Source organism: Epinephelus fuscoguttatus, linkage group LG3 (assembly GCF_011397635.1).
Source record: "Epinephelus fuscoguttatus linkage group LG3, E.fuscoguttatus.final_Chr_v1".
Taxonomy (NCBI): Eukaryota; Metazoa; Chordata; class Actinopteri; order Perciformes; family Serranidae; genus Epinephelus; species Epinephelus fuscoguttatus.
In genome coordinates, this window is record NC_064754.1 from 35,902,544 (window position 1) to 35,920,850 (window position 18,307).

The 18,307-nt window shown below is 38.5% G+C and overlaps 3 protein-coding genes across 4 annotated transcripts; 2 read left to right on the plus strand and 1 right to left on the minus strand.

Annotated features, from left to right (window-relative positions):
- Positions 1–285: 285 nt before the first annotated feature.
- Positions 286–6,629, plus strand: LOC125884249 (lysozyme g). 2 transcript variants are annotated; one of them, XM_049569154.1, is made up of 4 exons: positions 286–373; positions 544–758; positions 848–998; positions 6,478–6,629. In XM_049569154.1, exons 1-4 carry the CDS (start codon positions 286–288, stop codon positions 6,612–6,614), a joined length of 591 nt encoding a protein of 196 aa, XP_049425111.1. In that variant the 3' UTR covers positions 6,615–6,629. The 2 variants fall into 2 exon arrangements, with proteins under 2 accessions (XP_049425111.1, XP_049425103.1); XM_049569146.1 differs by lacking the exon at positions 6,478–6,629 and adding an exon at positions 1,079–1,310.
- LOC125884264 (lysozyme g-like) lies at positions 5,556–6,343 on the plus strand. Its single transcript, XM_049569165.1, has 2 exons — positions 5,556–5,766; positions 5,928–6,343. Exons 1-2 carry the CDS (start codon positions 5,703–5,705, stop codon positions 6,197–6,199), a joined length of 336 nt encoding a protein of 111 aa, XP_049425122.1. The 5' UTR covers positions 5,556–5,702; the 3' UTR covers positions 6,200–6,343.
- A 446-nt stretch (positions 6,630–7,075) lies between the features above and the next one.
- On the minus strand, positions 7,076–16,230 carry LOC125884240 (zinc finger protein Gfi-1-like). The gene is made up of 6 exons (XM_049569138.1): positions 15,886–16,230; positions 12,096–12,341; positions 11,580–11,824; positions 11,330–11,446; positions 11,034–11,199; positions 7,076–9,058 (listed from the first exon to the last, which is right to left on the minus strand). The coding sequence occupies exons 2-6, from the start codon at positions 12,292–12,294 to the stop codon at positions 8,880–8,882; spliced, it is 906 nt and encodes a 301-aa protein (XP_049425095.1). The 5' UTR covers positions 12,295–12,341; positions 15,886–16,230; the 3' UTR covers positions 7,076–8,879.
- Between the last annotated feature and the right edge of the window lie 2,077 nt (positions 16,231–18,307).

The following is an 18,307-nucleotide window of genomic DNA, read 5'->3' on the forward strand; positions in this document are numbered from 1 at the left end:
TTAAGTAAAGTGCATATACTCAAAAACTGTACTTAAGTACAATACTTAAGTAGATGTACTTCGTTATTGTCCACCCCATAGAATGCACCTGTCTTTTACTCTTGTTTCAATCTGTACTTTTGCAGGTCTTTAACTATACATGCTATGTACAGGTTACACATGTTACGGTCGCTCCTGTTTGTTAATATGTGTTGGTTATGCAACTGTACAGTCCTTTCAAGTCCTTACACTATGTGCTAATGTCGATTTTTGGGTGTGTTGGTGAAAACTAATCTAAAAAACTGAATGTTACCAGGTTATGGAAACATCATGAATGTTGAAACTACTGGTGCATCATGGCAAACGGCTCAGCAGGACAAGCTGGTATACTCAGGTAAATACTGCTAGAGACACATTTGCTGCTTTGATCAAAAATAGCAGAAAAAAAATAACCATGTAGCTGTCATCTAACCATCTGTGTGTGTGCATCTACATTGTTAGGACACAGTCGCATTTGTTGCACGGAGGTCATATTTCTGCTCTCTGTGTGACTTCTCTCTGAAGGTGTGAGGGCATCACACACCATGGCAGACACTGACTCAGGAAGAATGGAAAGGTTCAGGTCTAAAATCAACTCCGTGGGAGCTAAATACGGAATCGATCCAGCTCTGATTGCCGCCATCATCTCCAGAGAGTCCAGGGCTGGAAATGTATTACATAATGGCTGGGGAGACTATGACTCAAACAGAGGAGCGTATAACGCCTGGGGACTGATGCAGGTTGTAATAAATACTACTGCTCCTTACATCCTCTTAGCAGAGCCTCACATAACAGCAGTGTCCATCCCTTTTCATTTCCATTTCTGTAGGTTGATGTTAATCCAAATGGAGGTGGACACACTGCGCGGGGTGCATGGGACAGTGAGGAACACCTCTCTCAAGGCGCAGAAATCTTGGTTTATTTTATTGGACGCATCCGCAACAAATTTCCTGGCTGGAACACGGAGCAGCAGCTGAAAGGTTTGTTTTATTGAGTCAGTAGGCTGAAACTCTCTTCCCACTTTTCGTCGCTTTGTTCTCATTTGTGTTTGTCTCTGCAGGAGGAATAGCAGCCTACAATATGGGGGATGGGAACGTCCACTCTTATGATAATGTGGATGGCAGAACAACAGGTGGAGACTACTCCAATGATGTTGTTGCCAGAGCTCAGTGGTACAAAACCCAGAAAGGCTTTTAAAACCTGAAGCTGTGTCCACATCAGAAATCACTGTAACTGTGCAATTTGTGCTCTGTGTCAAAACCTTTCCTAAATAAACATAATGCAAAGCAAAATGATCGTGGTGATTGATCTTTTAAATCCTTATAATGTATTTTTAACAACTGTAGCCCATCAGAAGCATCCATAACTGTCGTATGAACAGTTAATGAATGCCTAATGGTTAAATTAGCATATCATAGTCATGTTTAATACATTAAATCATTTTAAACTTGGCTGTAAACAAAGTGAACAGTATATAAGCAGTTAGTAAAAGCTTGAGGGTGTATGTAATCATGTGATTAAATCTATATACTGTGTTATCAGCATAAAGAGATGGGTGCTGCCTGTGGCAGGACGCCAGCTTGTTGCAATATCTCCCAGTCCTTTTTCAGGGTTCGTCATGCCATTCGTGCATGTTTAGCCTATTACATTTTCTCACCTTCCTGCATTCAACAGCTCCCCTCCTCTTTTTTGTATTATCACTGACCTGAAAGCCATTTTCACTCCTTCTTTCATGGATACTGTGTTATGTTTGTTTGCAGCACATACTAGAAATGATAATGTTTACAAGCATGGGAAGTCTCCCTTATTCAAATTATTACAATTTTGAAAGATACATCTATGTCCCTCCCACCCTACCCCTGCGCTCCCAACCAGTGCTGATTGTCTTTTTTAAGTCATCACAAAAATCATCGCCCTTAAGGTGTTTGTCCAAGTGAGCATTACAGAAAGCATTCATTTCAGGGTTGGATCAGATTATGTTAAAATTACATGTCAATTTTTGTAATTATTACAGTAAGCCATTGTATTACAAAAAAAAGAAAGAATCCAGTCCAAATCATTTTGGATTACTGCAAAATCAAACACTGCAAGTATTGCACCTTATATAGATGCTTCCACTTTATCTTGAGTTCTGCAAATATTCTTTGTCAAAACATTTTTGATGTTGCATTTCCGCTGGTCAAATCAAATTACCCTTACAAAAACAGCCCTGGCACAAACAGGTGTACCGTGTGTATAATGCAACTTCCACATTTTTGAAGTCGAAGCGATGACGATTTTGCCAGAAGTGTAAAGTTGTTTTGGTGGGACTGCTGCTGCTTGAACCTTTCATCTTGACTCAATTCTCTCTCTTGACTCTGTCCTTTTCTCTCCAGTCTGATCGTCACAAAAGTGAAGCACTCTAAGAAACCCTGTATGTCAGAAGTGCTTTTCATGTTTTTAATTAGATAAGCAGGATTTCACTCTAACACTAGAATTGAGGTAATCCTTACTAACTCCCATGGCACTCTAAGAAGCAGGTTCAAATCTCTCCACAGTTTTGCAAAGAGCAGCGTAGTGTCTCTAATCTATTTTGTGAAGTTAGGAGATGGAGGTGCTTGTTTGATCCAGCAGAGAAGAATGAGGAAATCAATGAGGTAAATGCTATGACTACATAAGGCCTGCCTTTATAGGGTTTCAGGAGTAGGTCCAAATAATGCAAAAAAGGGGTCTGGAGTGATGTCTTCTTTGAAATAACTTTGTAAAGGTGCTACAAATGTTGGCCCACACTGTGCCAAAGTTGGGGCAGGACCAGAACATGGGTATGTTATCTTCCACCACCTTTACAGTAAAGGCATGAAGGGTCTACATTTAGGGAAAATCTTTGGCAGCAGTAGGTTATGATCCATATCAGGAGTTATAATTGTTGACAAATATGTTAATAAGCATTTACAAGGTAGGCTTACGCTATGAGGAGTGTGATATTACTGAAAGCTCCAGAACAGCTAATACTATGTAATGTAAGTGGTAAAAATACATGTGGAATTAAAGCGCGATGTTTAACACCACCCTTTGTACCTTGCAGTGATGTGCACATGCAGAACTGGAGAGTACAAACTGTGAAGGATTACACAAGCTTGTGGCTCTGTTACACCGATGGGGTCAAGGCTGCTGCTGATTGTCTGTGTCTTTTACTTTCGGTAACTGCATAGTTACCAAAAGTAAAAGTTCATCTGCAACTTCTACTTCGAGATTTTTCTTTAACACTCTCACAAGTGTACAGAGCAAATTAGTAGCCAAAGAGAGATAACAACAGTTCTTAGGCTTTTCAGCTCTTTAGATTTTAACTCCTATTTCAGCTGTTCCTTCATGACTCAATACCACTCAAGCTGGTAAATTCTAGTTTGGTATCATGAAAAACTCTTTATCTCTAGATGATATTTCAACATAGAAACCCTTCCCACGTGGCAGCTTAGTCAAAGATATCAACCTTCATTGGCACCTACAGTTAAACCAAAGAATGAAAAAGCCGAGGCATGTTTCAAGTTTGGTCTCATTTAAGGTCTCAGTCTGTGTGCTGATATGCATCATGGTTTTCATGGACAAACACATTTGTATGTGCTGCTTTATAACCTAATTTCACTCACTTTGGTTGGATTCATCAGATCATTTTGGGGTAAGGGTACCCCTTAAGTGCACATATACATTCAGAACAGATGCACTTCTTTGTCTGATGCTGTGACATAACGTTACTCCACACTGTGTGGTTTACAGCCCACCACAGCACGCTGCTCACTGAGCAGACCAAATAAATGACCTGTGCCTTTTACAGTCAGTGATGGGCATTTCTTGTAAGTCAGCTGCTTTCCCCTGATTTTCCCTCCACTTTCCTCACTGGCAAAACATTCAGGCCTGCTTAATAACGCCCCCTAAACAGAATATAGCAGACAGGATGAGCAAGTCATAATGAAACTGAAAGTGATTACGCACTACAGTACATAAATTCAGCCATTCAGCGTGTTTCCACTAGAGACAGCTAAACACTAAAATATGTTTCTTTTTTGTTAAACAATTGAGTTGAGAAATAGGTAATGCAGTGACATTTTTGATTCATATTTGATCAGTTTGATAAGTTCTATGGCAGTTCACGCGCAATAATTGACATGATTGACAGCTGCATGAAAGACTCCTCGGCTCTGATTGGTTGTTTTTCATAAGCTGTGGTAAATTCTAGCTAATGCCATTAAAAGCACACGAGGTGGGAGAAGGAATATGAGATTTTTCACAGATTATCTGTGTCATTTAAAGCTGTGTGAGTACGCTGACAGTTTCAGCAAATATGACATAAAAGTTATCTACTGTATCTTTAAGTCCCTTCAAGTGCACATATTCTGTGCTAATGCCGAACTGTAAAAGTTTAAGCAGCTCTCCTGCTGATACCTTGTGTGACAATTTGCAGAAAAGTGAGGAGCAAGGTAACATTCATTGTGTTGTCTTATGCTCTTAACTGTGCTGCTGTTAATACAGCTTCTGGATTGAAATCATGTTTTCAATACTGATGCCGCGCAACATGAATTCTGGCAATTTGCTTCAATTGCTGAGTGAGAGATGTAATAAATTCATGCAGTGTGACCAGTCTGTGTCAAAGCTACATTTCTACATCTGTGTACTGTAGAGGGACAGTAAAGGTTCAGTTGCACATAAACTTGTGTCCTCACATGATCACAGACCTGCAGATAATATAGTCAAATCATGGTGGAAAAGATAACATTTCTTTTTTAAACTAAATTTATTGGCGTCAATCTTCAATACTGCCTCTCATTCTTTAATTTAACATGTCAAGTGAGCTACACTGCCGTAGCATTTAAGACCCACAACCATCAATGTCTAATAAAATTATTTTGTGTTTATTCTTTAATGTGATTGAAGTAATTTATCAAATAAAGTCCAGAACGGAAAGAAAGGAAGCTAAGGGAGGAGAAAGAAGCAAAGGGTCGACAGTACGTCACCCACTATTTCAAAAAGCAAGGTGGGTTTGTTTGTGGTTCATGTGGTGCAAAGTCATGGAATATTAACTTTGTCCATGGTCTATGAGCTAGCTCACTTTTCTCCCCATGTTAGCTCATATTTCTGAAGAAAATTCTGGATTTTTACATTTCACTGTTGTTTCAGTTAAATAATCAATACAGTCAAACGTTTAGCAAGCTGCTCATATTCAATCAGTTGACCTCCCCTCTGTGAAAATGATGCTTTGTTCCAAACAGGTATGGCATGTGTAACAGCAACAGCACTAGGAGTAGCAGCAGCAGCAGCAGCAGCAGCAGGAGCAGCATACTGGATGATACGTTGCCATGGTAATGTTTATTCTTTAATGTGATTTAAGTAATTTATCAAACAAAGTCCAGTGCAGATCGTCTGTGTTTTTACCTTGTGTGAAGGAGTTACACAACATCCAGTTGTAAATTCTGTCGTGGAGGACGGCAAAAAGTTCAAATATTTTTACTTAGAATGGCAACGATGTCTACTGTTACATTGCCAGCAGTCTACCATCTGCCTGATTGCATGCGAATGCAGCAGAACAATCTTGTTTGAAATGACTCCATGTTATTGGCTTTGAAACTTGTAAGTGAAGTCCTTTGAGCTTTGTAGGTGTGCTGATGAAAACTAACCTGAAAAAATAAATATTAACAGGTTATGGAGACATCATGAAGGTTGAAACTTCCGGTGCCTCAAAGCAGACAGCTAGGCAGGACAACCTGACTTGCGAAGGTAAACACAGAGAGGAGCTAAATTTGATCTGGTGATCATGAAGCTTTCCTCTACATCTATCTATAGCTACAGTGTAACTACATCAATATACTGACAGAAAGACAGATGCCCAGACAGTTTGTTGCACTAAGGCCTGTTCTCTGTTTGATTTCTCTCTAAAGGTAGGGAGGCTTCACGTACCATGGCAGAGACTGATTTAAAGAGAATGGAAAAGTACAGGTCTAAAATCAACAGAGTGGGAAAAGACAAAGAGATTGAACCAGCTCTCATTGCCACCATCATCTCCAGAGAGTCCAGGGCTGGAGATACACTACGTGATGGCGGCTGGGGAGACTATGACCACAAGAGAAAAGCATACAACGCCTGGGGACTGATGCAGGTTATAATAAATATTACTGTTCCACTCACACCCGCTTGGTCAGGCCTCACATAACAACTGTGTTCATCTCATTTCATTTCCATTTCTATAGGTTGATGTTAATCCTGACGGAGGAAATCATGATCCACTTGGTGCATGGGACAGTGAGCAACACCTCCGCCAAGGCACCCAGATCTTGATTGATTTTATCGAAAAGATCCGCGACAAATTTCCCAAATGGAACAGGGAGCAGCAGCTGAAAGGTTTGTCTTATTCAATCAGTAAACTCGTACATGCATCGACTATCTTCCCACTTTTCTTCACTTCGTTCTCATTTGTGTTTGTCTGTGCAGGAGGAATAGCAGCCTACAATATGGGGGATGGAAACGTCCATTCTTATGCTCGGGTGGATGAAAACACAACTGGTGGAGACTACTCCAATGATGTTGTTGCCAGAGCTCAGTGGTACAAAAACCATGGAGGCTTTTGAAGGCTTGAAGCTGCGTCCACAACAAAATATCTCCTGCAGATCATGAAGGAAACACTCTAATGTGTGCTGTGTCAAAATGTAAACTATGTAAACATGATTCAAACTAGAACCACAAATGACACCTCGAATTATTGAGCTCCATCTGAACTCTCGCTGTGATAATTTTTATTATTATTATTCTATGTGTGTGTGTGTGTGTGTGTGTGTGTGTATTTCTGCACTCAAGTAACCATCTTTGCTTTGTATTTAGTCACACCCTGCATTGTCATGTCATGCAGGAAATAACTTTCCTGTTGACTGCTTACATAAGTGCTAACTGAAGTCTGGGCATTACAGTTTTGTCGTCCTGCACAGGAAGGAAACCCCCTATCAGCGAGCATCTGCTGTCCTCAGTGCTGAACCTTTGACTGTGCATCATGAGAACATGAGGAATAAAGGATAAAAGTATATTTTATGGGGTCTGAAGTTGGAAAAACTCACAAATAAAATATCGTTCATGCAATTACTCTGAGTAATGTTGAAAGTAAATAAAAGCCTGTATACTGCCTCCGCAGGTTTCAGTAACTGGCCTGCAAAATTTCCACTGCTTTCAAAGAGAGAGATTTAATGAAATCATTCAGTGTCACCAGTCTGTGTCAAAGCTACCTTTTCCACAGTGTTACATCTGTGGTAAAGGGAAAGTAAAAGTTCAGCTGCACATCAGCTTCTGCCCTCACATGATCACTAATCTGTAGAGACAGATCTCACGAGGAAATAAATTTCCCAGAAAAATTCCCATCTCTTATAAACTGAATCACCTTTAGTAAGGCCGTTCATTATTTCTGCTTGTGACATGATGTTTAGTTAAGGAGCAGTGTGTAGGATTTAGTAGCATTTAGTGGTGAGGTTGCAGATTGCATGCAGTTGAAACTTTTTCCATGTGCCGAGTGTAAACTCCCAGTTAGCAGTGTTGACCTAGCACATTCATTGCCCTAGGAAAGCTTTCCTTTGTCCCCTTCCTTCAGTGCTCATTGTTGAGGAGATCTTTATCGGGAGCCAAATTATCTGCAGAGGTCTCTTCCTCTCCAAAATGAACAGACCAGGGGCTGTAGTCACAAAGCTTAAAGTTAAGACTAGGTCCTTGTAAAGATTAAAGTTATTCACAGAGCATCTAAGACCTTAAAAGAGCTCTTAAGGTGTAAAACTGTTAGGAGTAGAGAGGAGGACTTTTAAGAGGCTTAAGAAAGAAAATGGCGGAAAGACAAAGGTCAGAGAAATATTCTCCAAGCGTTGGGTGTCAGTGACTAAATGAGGTGCTACAGATTAGATCATGCAGGGATAATATTTGTGGTTGGTGTCATTAGGGATATATCACGCCAGAAATAAAATGATCACAATAGCAAAGTATTTGGGAAGCTGGAAAAATGCAACAGTGATGACTTGAGTCTGTCTCAACCTTCCATCAGTAGAGTGATCACACTAACAATGATAACACGTCTACAGTCAGCAGTTCATTTCATTTCCACTGGGTGTCCACACCTTGCAGGCTCACTAAAGGGTGTGTCTGTGACAACCAATCACACCTGTTAAGAGAATACATTACACCTAGCAACGGGGTCAACCACACTATCCCACTGAAGTTTCTGTCCCTTCCTTGCACAGAGTTGCTCTGAGAACTATCCCTAAATCACTCCTTAGCTAGGACTCCTAACTTAATGTTTTTAGGCTTAATTAGGAGCTCTCTTAGAGTTTTCTCAGAATGTTTGTGAATACGGCCTCAGATGTTACAGAAGTTTTACTTGGAGCTGAATGATCTGCAGAGGTCTCCCTTTCTTCAAAATAAACAGGCTACTGATTTAAACAGGTGAAAACGCTGAATAAAACAGTTTCACATAAGAATCAGATGGTGTTGGGCTTGTCGTAGAGGGGCTGCTGTGGCCAACATGAAAAGGCGAAAGGCTCGATCTTGTGTTTGTTTTGTCTGTTCTGGGATAGAAACATGGTGGTGCAACATAGCGGACTCCAGTGACAAGGACTAACTCCTAATGTAGCCTAGATATAAACAGCTCATTCTGAGGTAACACAAAGACAACCATTCCTATTTTCAGGTGATTACACACAAAAGAAAACACATTCATTTTATTATGTTCCATTTCTGCCAATAAATGCCCTAAATCCTTCACACTGGACCTTCAAACAAATCACAGATAATAGTAACCTTTATGCATATAAATATAAAACACTATATCTAACATGAGAGAACATGTTGACTCGGCTGTGTTAGAGTCAGCGGTAGGTGCAGTGGTGCTCCTGGTGCTGCCGGAGGTCCACTTTGTGCTGGAAGCCGTAGAGGCAGCGTGGACAGTGGTAGGGCCGGTCATCCCTGTGTTTACGGCTGTGGGTGATGAGGTTGGAGCTCTGGCTGAACGCCTTTCCACATATCTGACACACATGGGGCTTCTCACCTGGCACACAAACACAGCACAAGTCGTGTGAATACACAGGATGTTCGAACTGTGTCACTGCTCTGACATTTTGAGAGCTGTTCCACTTGGTCACCATACCCAACTTCTGAAAAGAGGAATAACACTTACAGTACTGAATACACCACCTTGTTTAATTCACTTACATGTTATACATACATTTGGAAATAGGTTGTTTTGTCCAACCAACATTTCAAAACCCAAAGATACTAAATTTCCAGCAGCATAAGGACATTTGAGGCTCAAACCAACGGATGTTTTGCCTGAAACAATAAATAATAGATTAACATCTTTGTAAATACACATACCTGCATTCACTTTCTTACAATGAGATGAAACAACAGATATCACTGTTGTATTTGTATGCTTACTATAAAGGTACAGCCAGCAGCTGCTTAGCTTAACTTTGTATAAACACTGGAAACAGGGGGAAACAGCTTAGCTTTGTCCAAAGGTAACAAAATCCGCCTGCTCTGCCAGCACCTCTGATGTTTACATATAATTATGTTACATGCCATTTGTTCAATCCATAACAAAGTGTAAAAAGCAAGTTGTGGTTTTAAAGGATATTATGTTACTGGCCTGTTTCTTAGCTGTGTTTTTACACTTTGTTTTTTGTACAGACAAAATAAACTAGTATAGTAGTAGTAGTAACTAGTAAAGTATTGTAGGACACAGAATGTAAGCATTCATGGCAGTGGTCTTGATAGGAACATTTTGGCAGTAAGTTATGCATATGCAACACTGAAATAAAATTTAAAAAAAGAGAAAAAAAAGGATTTCAGATATTCTTTTTATGTACTGCTGTATGTGCATATGAACAGTGTTGTCTTAAATAGGTTTTGCACAGTTAAAAGTAAGGGGACTGTTTTGATACAGTATTACCACATGTTAACACTATAAACATTTGTTTGGGTTGTAGATCTTACTACATACATACTAATACTGTATGTTATTAATAAGAAATTTTCTGGAAATAATGAGTTAATAGTAATAATGATAATGAGTTTTGTTGAGATATTAAGTTCTTATTCTCTGATTGAGATATTAATTCATTATTTTGAGAATATTTAAAATTATTTCTAAATATTAACTTATTACTTTGAGAATTTTTTGAGGCACTAACTAATTTTGAGAAATTTTTGAGATATTAAGTCAATATTTTGAGAAAGTTTGCACTGTAATTATTTTAACCCTGAGTAAAGTGGCTTGATTTCTTTTAAAGACATGGGAAGAAGGAAATGAGCAATGAAAGAATAAATCACCCAAAAAATTAGCAAGAAATTTTTAAAGACAAAATTAAATACAAGAAAATTAGTAAAAAAAAAAAAAAAAAAAGAAAAAGAAAAATAGAAAGAAATAAATAAAGTTAAAAACAAACAAACAAGGAAATGACTTGGAAAATGTGCTTCAAAGTTTTAATAATTCTGTAACATAATTTTAAAATGTAATAATATATTACTTATAAATATTGTTTTTCCCTATTTAAAAGAAAAATTTTTTTTCTACATCTATAATTTTTGTATTTATTTATTTTTGCAATTTGTGGGACATTTCTCATCAAGTTGCTCATTGCCTTTTTCCCCCATATTTTTAAAAGAAAGTGCACCAATTTGCTCAGGGTTTTAACGTTTAAATACTTGCGACAGGTGTCTGAAAGCAGCACAAGAACAGTGATATCACTTTGGGTTTCAAAGGGTTAAGATACGTACTCATTATTTCAATAAAGTTTTTCATTATAATGACTTGCAGGATCTTTTTTCATCGTGCTGGCAGAAATGGGCTTCCATATCAGTATGTCTATGTACTGGAAGCATCATCGATTAACATTAGTAATTAGCGGTTTCAGGGCTAACATATGTGTTAGCGATTAGCATAAGTGATGTATGAAAATAAAACAACAGTTCAGTTTAATAATTTCATATGAATGATGTCAGCATATTAAACATAAACCCACCAGTGTGTGTGAAGGTGTGTTTCTTCATGTCAGACTTCTGGTGGAACCTTTTGCCACAGTACTGGCAGGGGTATGGTCGCGTGTCTGAATGTATGAGCAGATGAGTGGAGAGGGTGGAAGAACGCTTGAATACTTTCCCACACACTGTACAGCCAAATGTCCTGTCCTAAAACAACAGACACTGGAGTTAAAATCCATAGCTACCTCATATGTGCATCAAATTGATTATCTTAGTAAGGATTTTTTTTCCAGATTCACAAAAAGAAATTCCATATAAAAGGAGAAGTGATGCTGACCTTGCCCCTGCATGGCGACCGTGCAGTATCTGTCCTACTGGACTTGATGTGTGCTGGTACTCTGCTCCCATGACTCTTGCATATGTGAGTCTTCAAACTTGACAGACAGGAAAATATCTGCAAATGCAAGATGAACACAATGTTAACACATCTGAAAACCTAAAAAGATCATTTTAGACACCAGGAGAGCAGAATTACCTTTAGAAATAGCTAATAGAATGTATTTTAATGTAATGGAGGGATGCCATACTTTGCTACAGAGCGGACACTCTTGCCTCGGAGCACTGATCTTAGAGCAGCCACTGCTCCTGGTCTCCCTCAGGAAGTGAGGGTGCTGACTGAAGTCTACCAGTCCCACAGACAGTTTTCCTGGATGTCCTGAGCTCACAGGAGGTCTGGACCATACCGCTGCTGTGGGAGACTGAGACTCGACTTTCTCGACAGGGCGAAAAGTATTTGAGTTGATGGGACTGCATAGCTCGGCAGATCTACAGTCTGAGTACAAAGACAGACAGGTAAGTTGACTGGCTGTGATACATATATGCAACTTTCTGAAACACTGTTGTTCAACAAATTGTTTGAATAATTGATTATCATATGTTAGATGATCAGAATTATTTGAATGATGTCTCACAACATTGCCTCCACTACAGTCATACAACAAATAACATGCATTTTCTGTCTCTGTAAAGTCTTGCTCAACATGCTTGTGTTAAAGGCCTGTCCAAATGAACAATATGAACAATGAAGTAGCTCTGACACCCACCATAAGATTTGGGACTGAATGGCTGAAGGTGGCCATTAGAGTGGTTGGAAGTGGAAAGGTCCTGCTGCAGTAATGCGACTGGCACTGCACTATCACCTTGTATTTCTGCTGTGGAGTACCCCAGGGATGTATCCCAGGACCCTGCTTTTTTTCCAAGGTGGTGCAGCCCTCCTCGTTTCACCAAAAATGAACGAGGCATCACTCAGAAGGCAGGAAGAATTACTCTACACCCAAAGTCAAAGTTATCTAGAGGGTTAAAATAAAACCAATGCCAGTGTTAGTGATGACATTCAAAAGTACAGATAGGTTTGAATTAATATTAATTGAGTTCAATCTGGCACAGCTGTCACACAAACCAATCATTTATTTTCTTTATCTGAATCTTACTGATTACATATTTGTACAAATTACAGAAACCAAACCAGTAGAAATTAGTATTCTTCTGCTGCACAGGTTCATATATACTGTACCACATTGAAATGATGGCCATAATATTTTTGTTGGCCTATAGAGGGCAGCAGAACTGTACATTCAATAGTTTGTTTCCTGCTTGAATCAGTGTAAATATACTGCATCAACATACACTGTAGCTTTGTTCACACTGTTAAGCAGAGAAGAAATGGGATCATCAGAAAAGACACAATGAAAAAAATGTAGATTATAGTGTAACGATAAGTTGTTGACATTTGTTGTTACAGATGATAGACTATTTTTGTTTTGTTTTTTGCCACCAGTAGTTACAAGGCATGTATAGATATGTCCTCCTGAGACCTGAACTTTTGTTTGGTTCGCATTTTAAATTTCTCCTTGCTATCTGGGATCAGTAAGACCTGATAAGTATAAAAAATGAAACACTGTCAATGATAATAAAGACCCAGTGTCCTTCAACGAGCTTATGAAAAATTCCCAATGTCTGCAAACCAATACTTTCTAATTAACAGAGCCTTATCTTGGTGCCTTTGCTAAAATTGGTAAAATTTGTGTGACATATCAAACTACAAACATTATTAATCATAAATAAACAAGTTTCGACCATAAAATTTGATCAGGTTCTGCACCTTGTCCACTTAAGTGTCGGGGTTACATGGATTAGTGTATTGTGGTCTTAGCACCACTACAAGGAATAAAAAAAGTGTCCATGAACAAGGACAACAGGCCTAAGTTAAGCAGAACGAAGTATAAGGTCCAGTAAACCCAGAATGTGATGTCCTCATATACTGAAGAATCCAGTCCCTTTATTTAGTGACACTGAAATTAGTCTTCTTGTTTAATTTTGTTCTGCTCTCCTCTTGTTTCAGCCTCTGGCAGCTTTGCAAATCTGGATTTTGGCAGTCTGTCTATCTCACCTCCTTGCAGACATTCTCAAGCTCTCTCTTGCAGATGTTCAACTGTGATCTTGACAGATTTTTTGAAGCGTTGCTCTGGACGAGTTTTTTCTCATGGTCCTCTATATGCTCTGCTTTGGCCAGTTTACCAGCCTTTTTCTGTCACATTTGACCAAAGAATCTTTTTTTTATTTCTAATCCGTCTTTTATATTCTGCTTGACAAACTCTGGGTGGCCTGTGAGATTCCCCTCTAGTCATCAGTGGCTTACTTGACACTACAGGCCTCACTGCCGCAGAGATGTTTCTCCTATCTGTGGAGCTTCTGCTAAACTACATTAACACTGCAGGTGAAAGCGACAGAATCTGACCGAAACTGACATTTAGACTGAAATTCACTACAAACCTGGCCTGTGATAGTGTGACACAAACATACCATACCAGATTTGCAAATATGTTGCTTCACTGCAACACATTTCATGAGTCAGTGCTAACACTCGAGCAAAGGTGAGGCTGCAGTGGAGGAGATCAGTGAGGGACACCGAGGTGTTAAAAAACAAACAAGCATCTTGAAATAACAGTAAAGTGATAGATTAACAAGCTTAGGATGTGAATAATAAGAGATGCTGTCAATTGTCTCTGTCTTCACCTGCTTGTCACATCTGTACTAAAGATAGCGGTAAAGCATCCCAGGTGTCCTCAGACTGTTGATTTAATACCATGCATGCCTGATATATGCATCAAATGCAGGCCACAGAGAGGCACATTATTTCACTGTCTACAGGCTTTTTGATATTAAATCTTATGTAACAGGTTGCCTGTGGGGATGGATGAAGTAGTCAGATAAATACTTAAGTAAAAGTAGTAATATAACATTGTAAAAAATACTCCTAAAAGCCTATTAATTTGCATTTAAAATTCTATTTAAGTGGAAGTGCAGGTATTATCAGCTAAATATCATAGGTAAAAAGCAATATATTATTATAACATTATAAGATTGTTAATACTGGTACAATAATGTATAAGAAGCAATTAAGTGTTGGTTGGTCAAAGCTGAGCTGGTTTTGACAACTTTATATACAGTTAGTCAGTTTACCTCAGTGGTTCCTAACCTAAGGGTCAGGCTTCTCAGTAGGATAAATCCGAGGGATCGTGAGATAAATAATGGGGTCGGAAAGAAAAACAAAGCTCTGTTAAACAAATCAGTATATGAATTTGTGAAATAACGGATCATTTTTATTTGATAATTAAATCAAACGTCGGAGAAGTTTGGAGGCAAAATGCTAATAAACCCATGGACTTGTGACACAAGTGACACAGGGCCCCAACAAGACTCTACTTTTCTTGTATAGTGTCAATGTAGAAACATTTTAAATACAAGTTATATGTGTGGTAACATACACATTTATTTCTAAGTTTATTTTACTCATCTCTTATTTTTTACTTTGAGGTGTTTTGTATGCAAGGTCTTGTGAAATTGCGCCCTAGCGGTGTGTTCTGTGTGCACCTTACTTTGTATTGTTTATACAGAAAAATTCAGATATACAGATGTGTTGAACTAATTTTAAAAAATCCAGTAAACATGCTGAAAAACAAGCTGTTGTGATGGCATTAATTTAGTAAGACGCCAAATCACATTTTGTGTGATAAATCCAGCTTTGAGAAACTTTGCACAAAGACATATATTCATGTATATATTTCATGTTTTGCATGAGCATGTTGGGTATTCTAACTTTTGTTTTTGGCACTGTTAAGGTCAGGAGGATCACATGCTCAAACTGGCGCCAAACATTGACCAAAAACCCAACATGAACGGCCAAATAAAATGTGGCATATATTCCCTGTCACAGTCAGTATGAATGGACGGTCAGCTCAAGGCAGGGTCGAGGTAGTTCAGACCTTTTTCATTTTATAATGACAGAGGTTTCAGTTGTTCGTTTCTACAGTGACTTCTTTGGCATTTTTACACGAGTGTACCCTGTGAACCGTGGGTCGATGTACAGACAGCTGTGTGTCCAGTTACTTGAATTTGAAATCAAAATTTTATCTTAAGGATTACTGCAAGACATACACACATTTTATTTTTCTTTAGCTCTATCCAAACACAGGTATAGCATTTTTTAACGTCTGTTTGATGTTGGATTTATCATATTTTTTTTCATGCAGGTTTAAAAAAAACAACAACCAAACATACAAAAAATCATGTTAAATTTAGTCTGTGAAACATGAAAAAAATCGTAACTTTCTGTAACATGTGTCACCATATTTACAGAGGAGCAAAGGTGTTGCAATACGACTGACAGCTCTGTTTTAGCTTTATATTTCTTTGAACAGTGTTTGTAAAAACTGAATACCATTTCTGTTCATGAACTCTGATATTCACTAGCCTCAATTAGCTTCAACTTAACCACAAATTTTAACCAGAAACATTAAGATTTTTTTTAAGTATAGATATACAAATACTCACCAGATTTTATAATTTCCACCAGTGCTTCTTAACATCCCACACAGGCTTCACACTATTTATTTAACTGAGATAAAAGTCAAATAAGATGATGGGAAGTCAGTGTGTCACATGTGAGGTCAGTCTGCGCTGAGGTTGACTGTGAGCCGTTGATGTTCTCTGCAGGTCGGTGTGATGAGAGTGAAAAAGGACGAGGAAGTGTTTCAGCTCTGACACCTCTGAGCTGACAACCACACTGCTTCCTCACACACAAACCCAAACACTGCACACTCGCAGCAGCACTAAATCTGTCCAACTCTACTTTAAAAAAAATGGTGCAAATTGTGGAAGGATATGTTGCAGTGGTGCACAAACTAAACCCAGCATCAGATTAATCTAGGGACGACAGATAAAGCCGATGCGAGAGGAAGAGGGTGGTGGACGACTGTGCTGAAAATTCTTCAGAAAGTGTCGACACTACTATGTCGACACAGTTGAGTTACAAAATAACCATTTATGTCAAGTTTAAAAAAAGCTGGCTCACACACCGCACATTAATGAGAAAGGGACGCAGCAGGAGGAAATATGGTGTTAGAGGTGAAAAACTATTAAACGCACGCCAATGAGTCACATCATCGAACTGGCATCTCCCTTCAGTTTGATGATGAACAGGGTGCTGCAGCATGCACTGAGTCAATCCTGAATCCTGCTGCCGAAATACTCAGCAGGTCACTAAATGTGTATTAATCCACTGCTGAAAATAGTTCCCTGCAAATACACTATTTATGTCTGTTTGAATGATGTTTTCAACAAACTACAGTGGCCAGCTATTTTAGGAGCCTTTTCAAAGAATGAAACTAAAGCCTCAGTAGAGACAAAGGGCTGCGCAAGGAAGTCAGAAAGCAGCGAGAGATGGACAGTTTGTTAGTCATGGTCTTTTAAATGGATTTGTTGATATTAGAATATTGAATAAATTCTACTTTATCCATTAATTATATTGTACTTGTGTAATCACTTAAGAAAATCTTAATTTTAAAGGTATTTTTGGTGACATTCACACTAAGACGGAATATACAACTTTGGTCAAAAATTGCCACTATGGAGGACTTATTTATGCTAAAGATTCTGTGACATCAAGAAAGTTGGACTCATTTTAAAACTGCTTCACCAGCTATATGTAAATCCATCACTACTAGGTTTGTGTGTAAAGACTTTCCGAAGTTGGTGGAAACTACTTCTTAGTTTCAAACTATTCACTAGCAATGAACTATAAACAGGAAGTCACCGTAGTACAGCTGCCAAAAATGTAACGTTAGTGCTAAACCTTTGTAAATGTAGGTATAACTAAAGGTTTGTCTGTATCTGCAAACATGGAAGAACTTTGTTTGTCAATTTGTTGTGTTCATGCAGTTTAGAAGGAGTGGGGAATATTTGATTATCCTAAACGATCTAAACTGCTACAGTCATTTAGTCTGGTCCGGGATGTAGTGCTATTCCTTTCAATATTGCAGTGCATCTATGACACATATGCAATTTTCATTTTGTTATGTAACTGCTGTCCTACAGTGGCATTTTTACATATATTAGTCAGCTGTAAATATAAAATAAAAGGATTTTTTTGCCGCCTTTTCAACTTCACTTGTGAACAGACTGAGAAAAATAATTAATTGTACTGCTAGAGCCTACCGCCGGCAGCTACTGGCAGCTTTTTAGGTGGTATGTTTTCTTGCGTGCACTGAGGATGGACTTTATCGGAATGGAATGGTTATATTTTGTATTTATTTCGAAAATATTTAAGCCCAGAAACCTGCCGGCAGGTATCAAAACATGTCTCATTTAAAATGTCGCCCAGAATAAACTGTTGGCATTAAACAGATCCTGTAAAAAATATTGAATTCTACACTCCTGCATGCACGACATTTTTTCAACTCCAGGAGTTCAACTTATGTTTTTAACTTTTAAACATTAAGGTGTAAGTTTTATAAAACCTACTAATGTCCGCTGATATTATTCTGGCCGCTGATGCCACTGTGTTGTACAGTTTATTTGGGAAAACGGTCATTATGTTGCTAATGCTGGCTGTGTGTGTCACTGTAATGTGTGTGTGATGTGTAGGCTTATTAAATGTTGTTGGTTTTCTTGTGGCTGTCATGCACCTCTGAGGAAGTGCAGTTCCTATTGTTCCTATTATACCCCAGTCACTCAGGGAGGCTTCAAGGACAAAAAATTGTAGCGTCAGGGAACGTAAAGATAAAAAACAAAACAAAACAAAGTCACATCCTATCCACCCTCCTTCTCTAATAAGTAAAGAACAGTCCCTTACTCAGTCTAAATATTAAGTACCAATAATCTCCTTTCACAGCCCAGCTCTTAGACTGGGGCATACACAGGAATCACGTGGGTATACTAACTAATAAAGTTAATTATTCAACACAAAATACTCATG

Excerpts from the sequence above, each read along its gene's own strand:
- LOC125884249 (XM_049569154.1), top strand. The coding sequence starts at position 286 with ATGTTACCAGGTTATGGAAACATCATGAATGTTGAAACTACTGGTGCA. Across the intron at positions 759-847 it reads ACGCCTGGGGACTGATGCAG|GTTGATGTTAATCCAAATGG; the intron begins GTTGTAATAAAT and ends CCATTTCTGTAG. Across the intron at positions 999-6,477 it reads CACGGAGCAGCAGCTGAAAG|GAGGAATAGCAGCCTACAAT; the intron begins GTTTGTTTTATT and ends TTGTCTGTGCAG.
- LOC125884264 (XM_049569165.1), top strand. The coding sequence starts at position 5,703 with ATGAAGGTTGAAACTTCCGGTGCCTCAAAGCAGACAGCTAGGCAGGAC. Across the intron at positions 5,767-5,927 it reads GGACAACCTGACTTGCGAAG|GTAGGGAGGCTTCACGTACC; the intron begins GTAAACACAGAG and ends TTCTCTCTAAAG.
- LOC125884240 (XM_049569138.1), bottom strand. The coding sequence starts at position 12,294 with ATGCCTCGTTCATTTTTGGTGAAACGAGGAGGGCTGCACCACCTTGGA. Across the intron at positions 11,825-12,095 it reads ATTCAGTCCCAAATCTTATG|ACTGTAGATCTGCCGAGCTA; the intron begins GTGGGTGTCAGA and ends CTTTGTACTCAG. Across the intron at positions 11,200-11,329 it reads GGTCGCCATGCAGGGGCAAG|GACAGGACATTTGGCTGTAC; the intron begins GTCAGCATCACT and ends CTGTTGTTTTAG.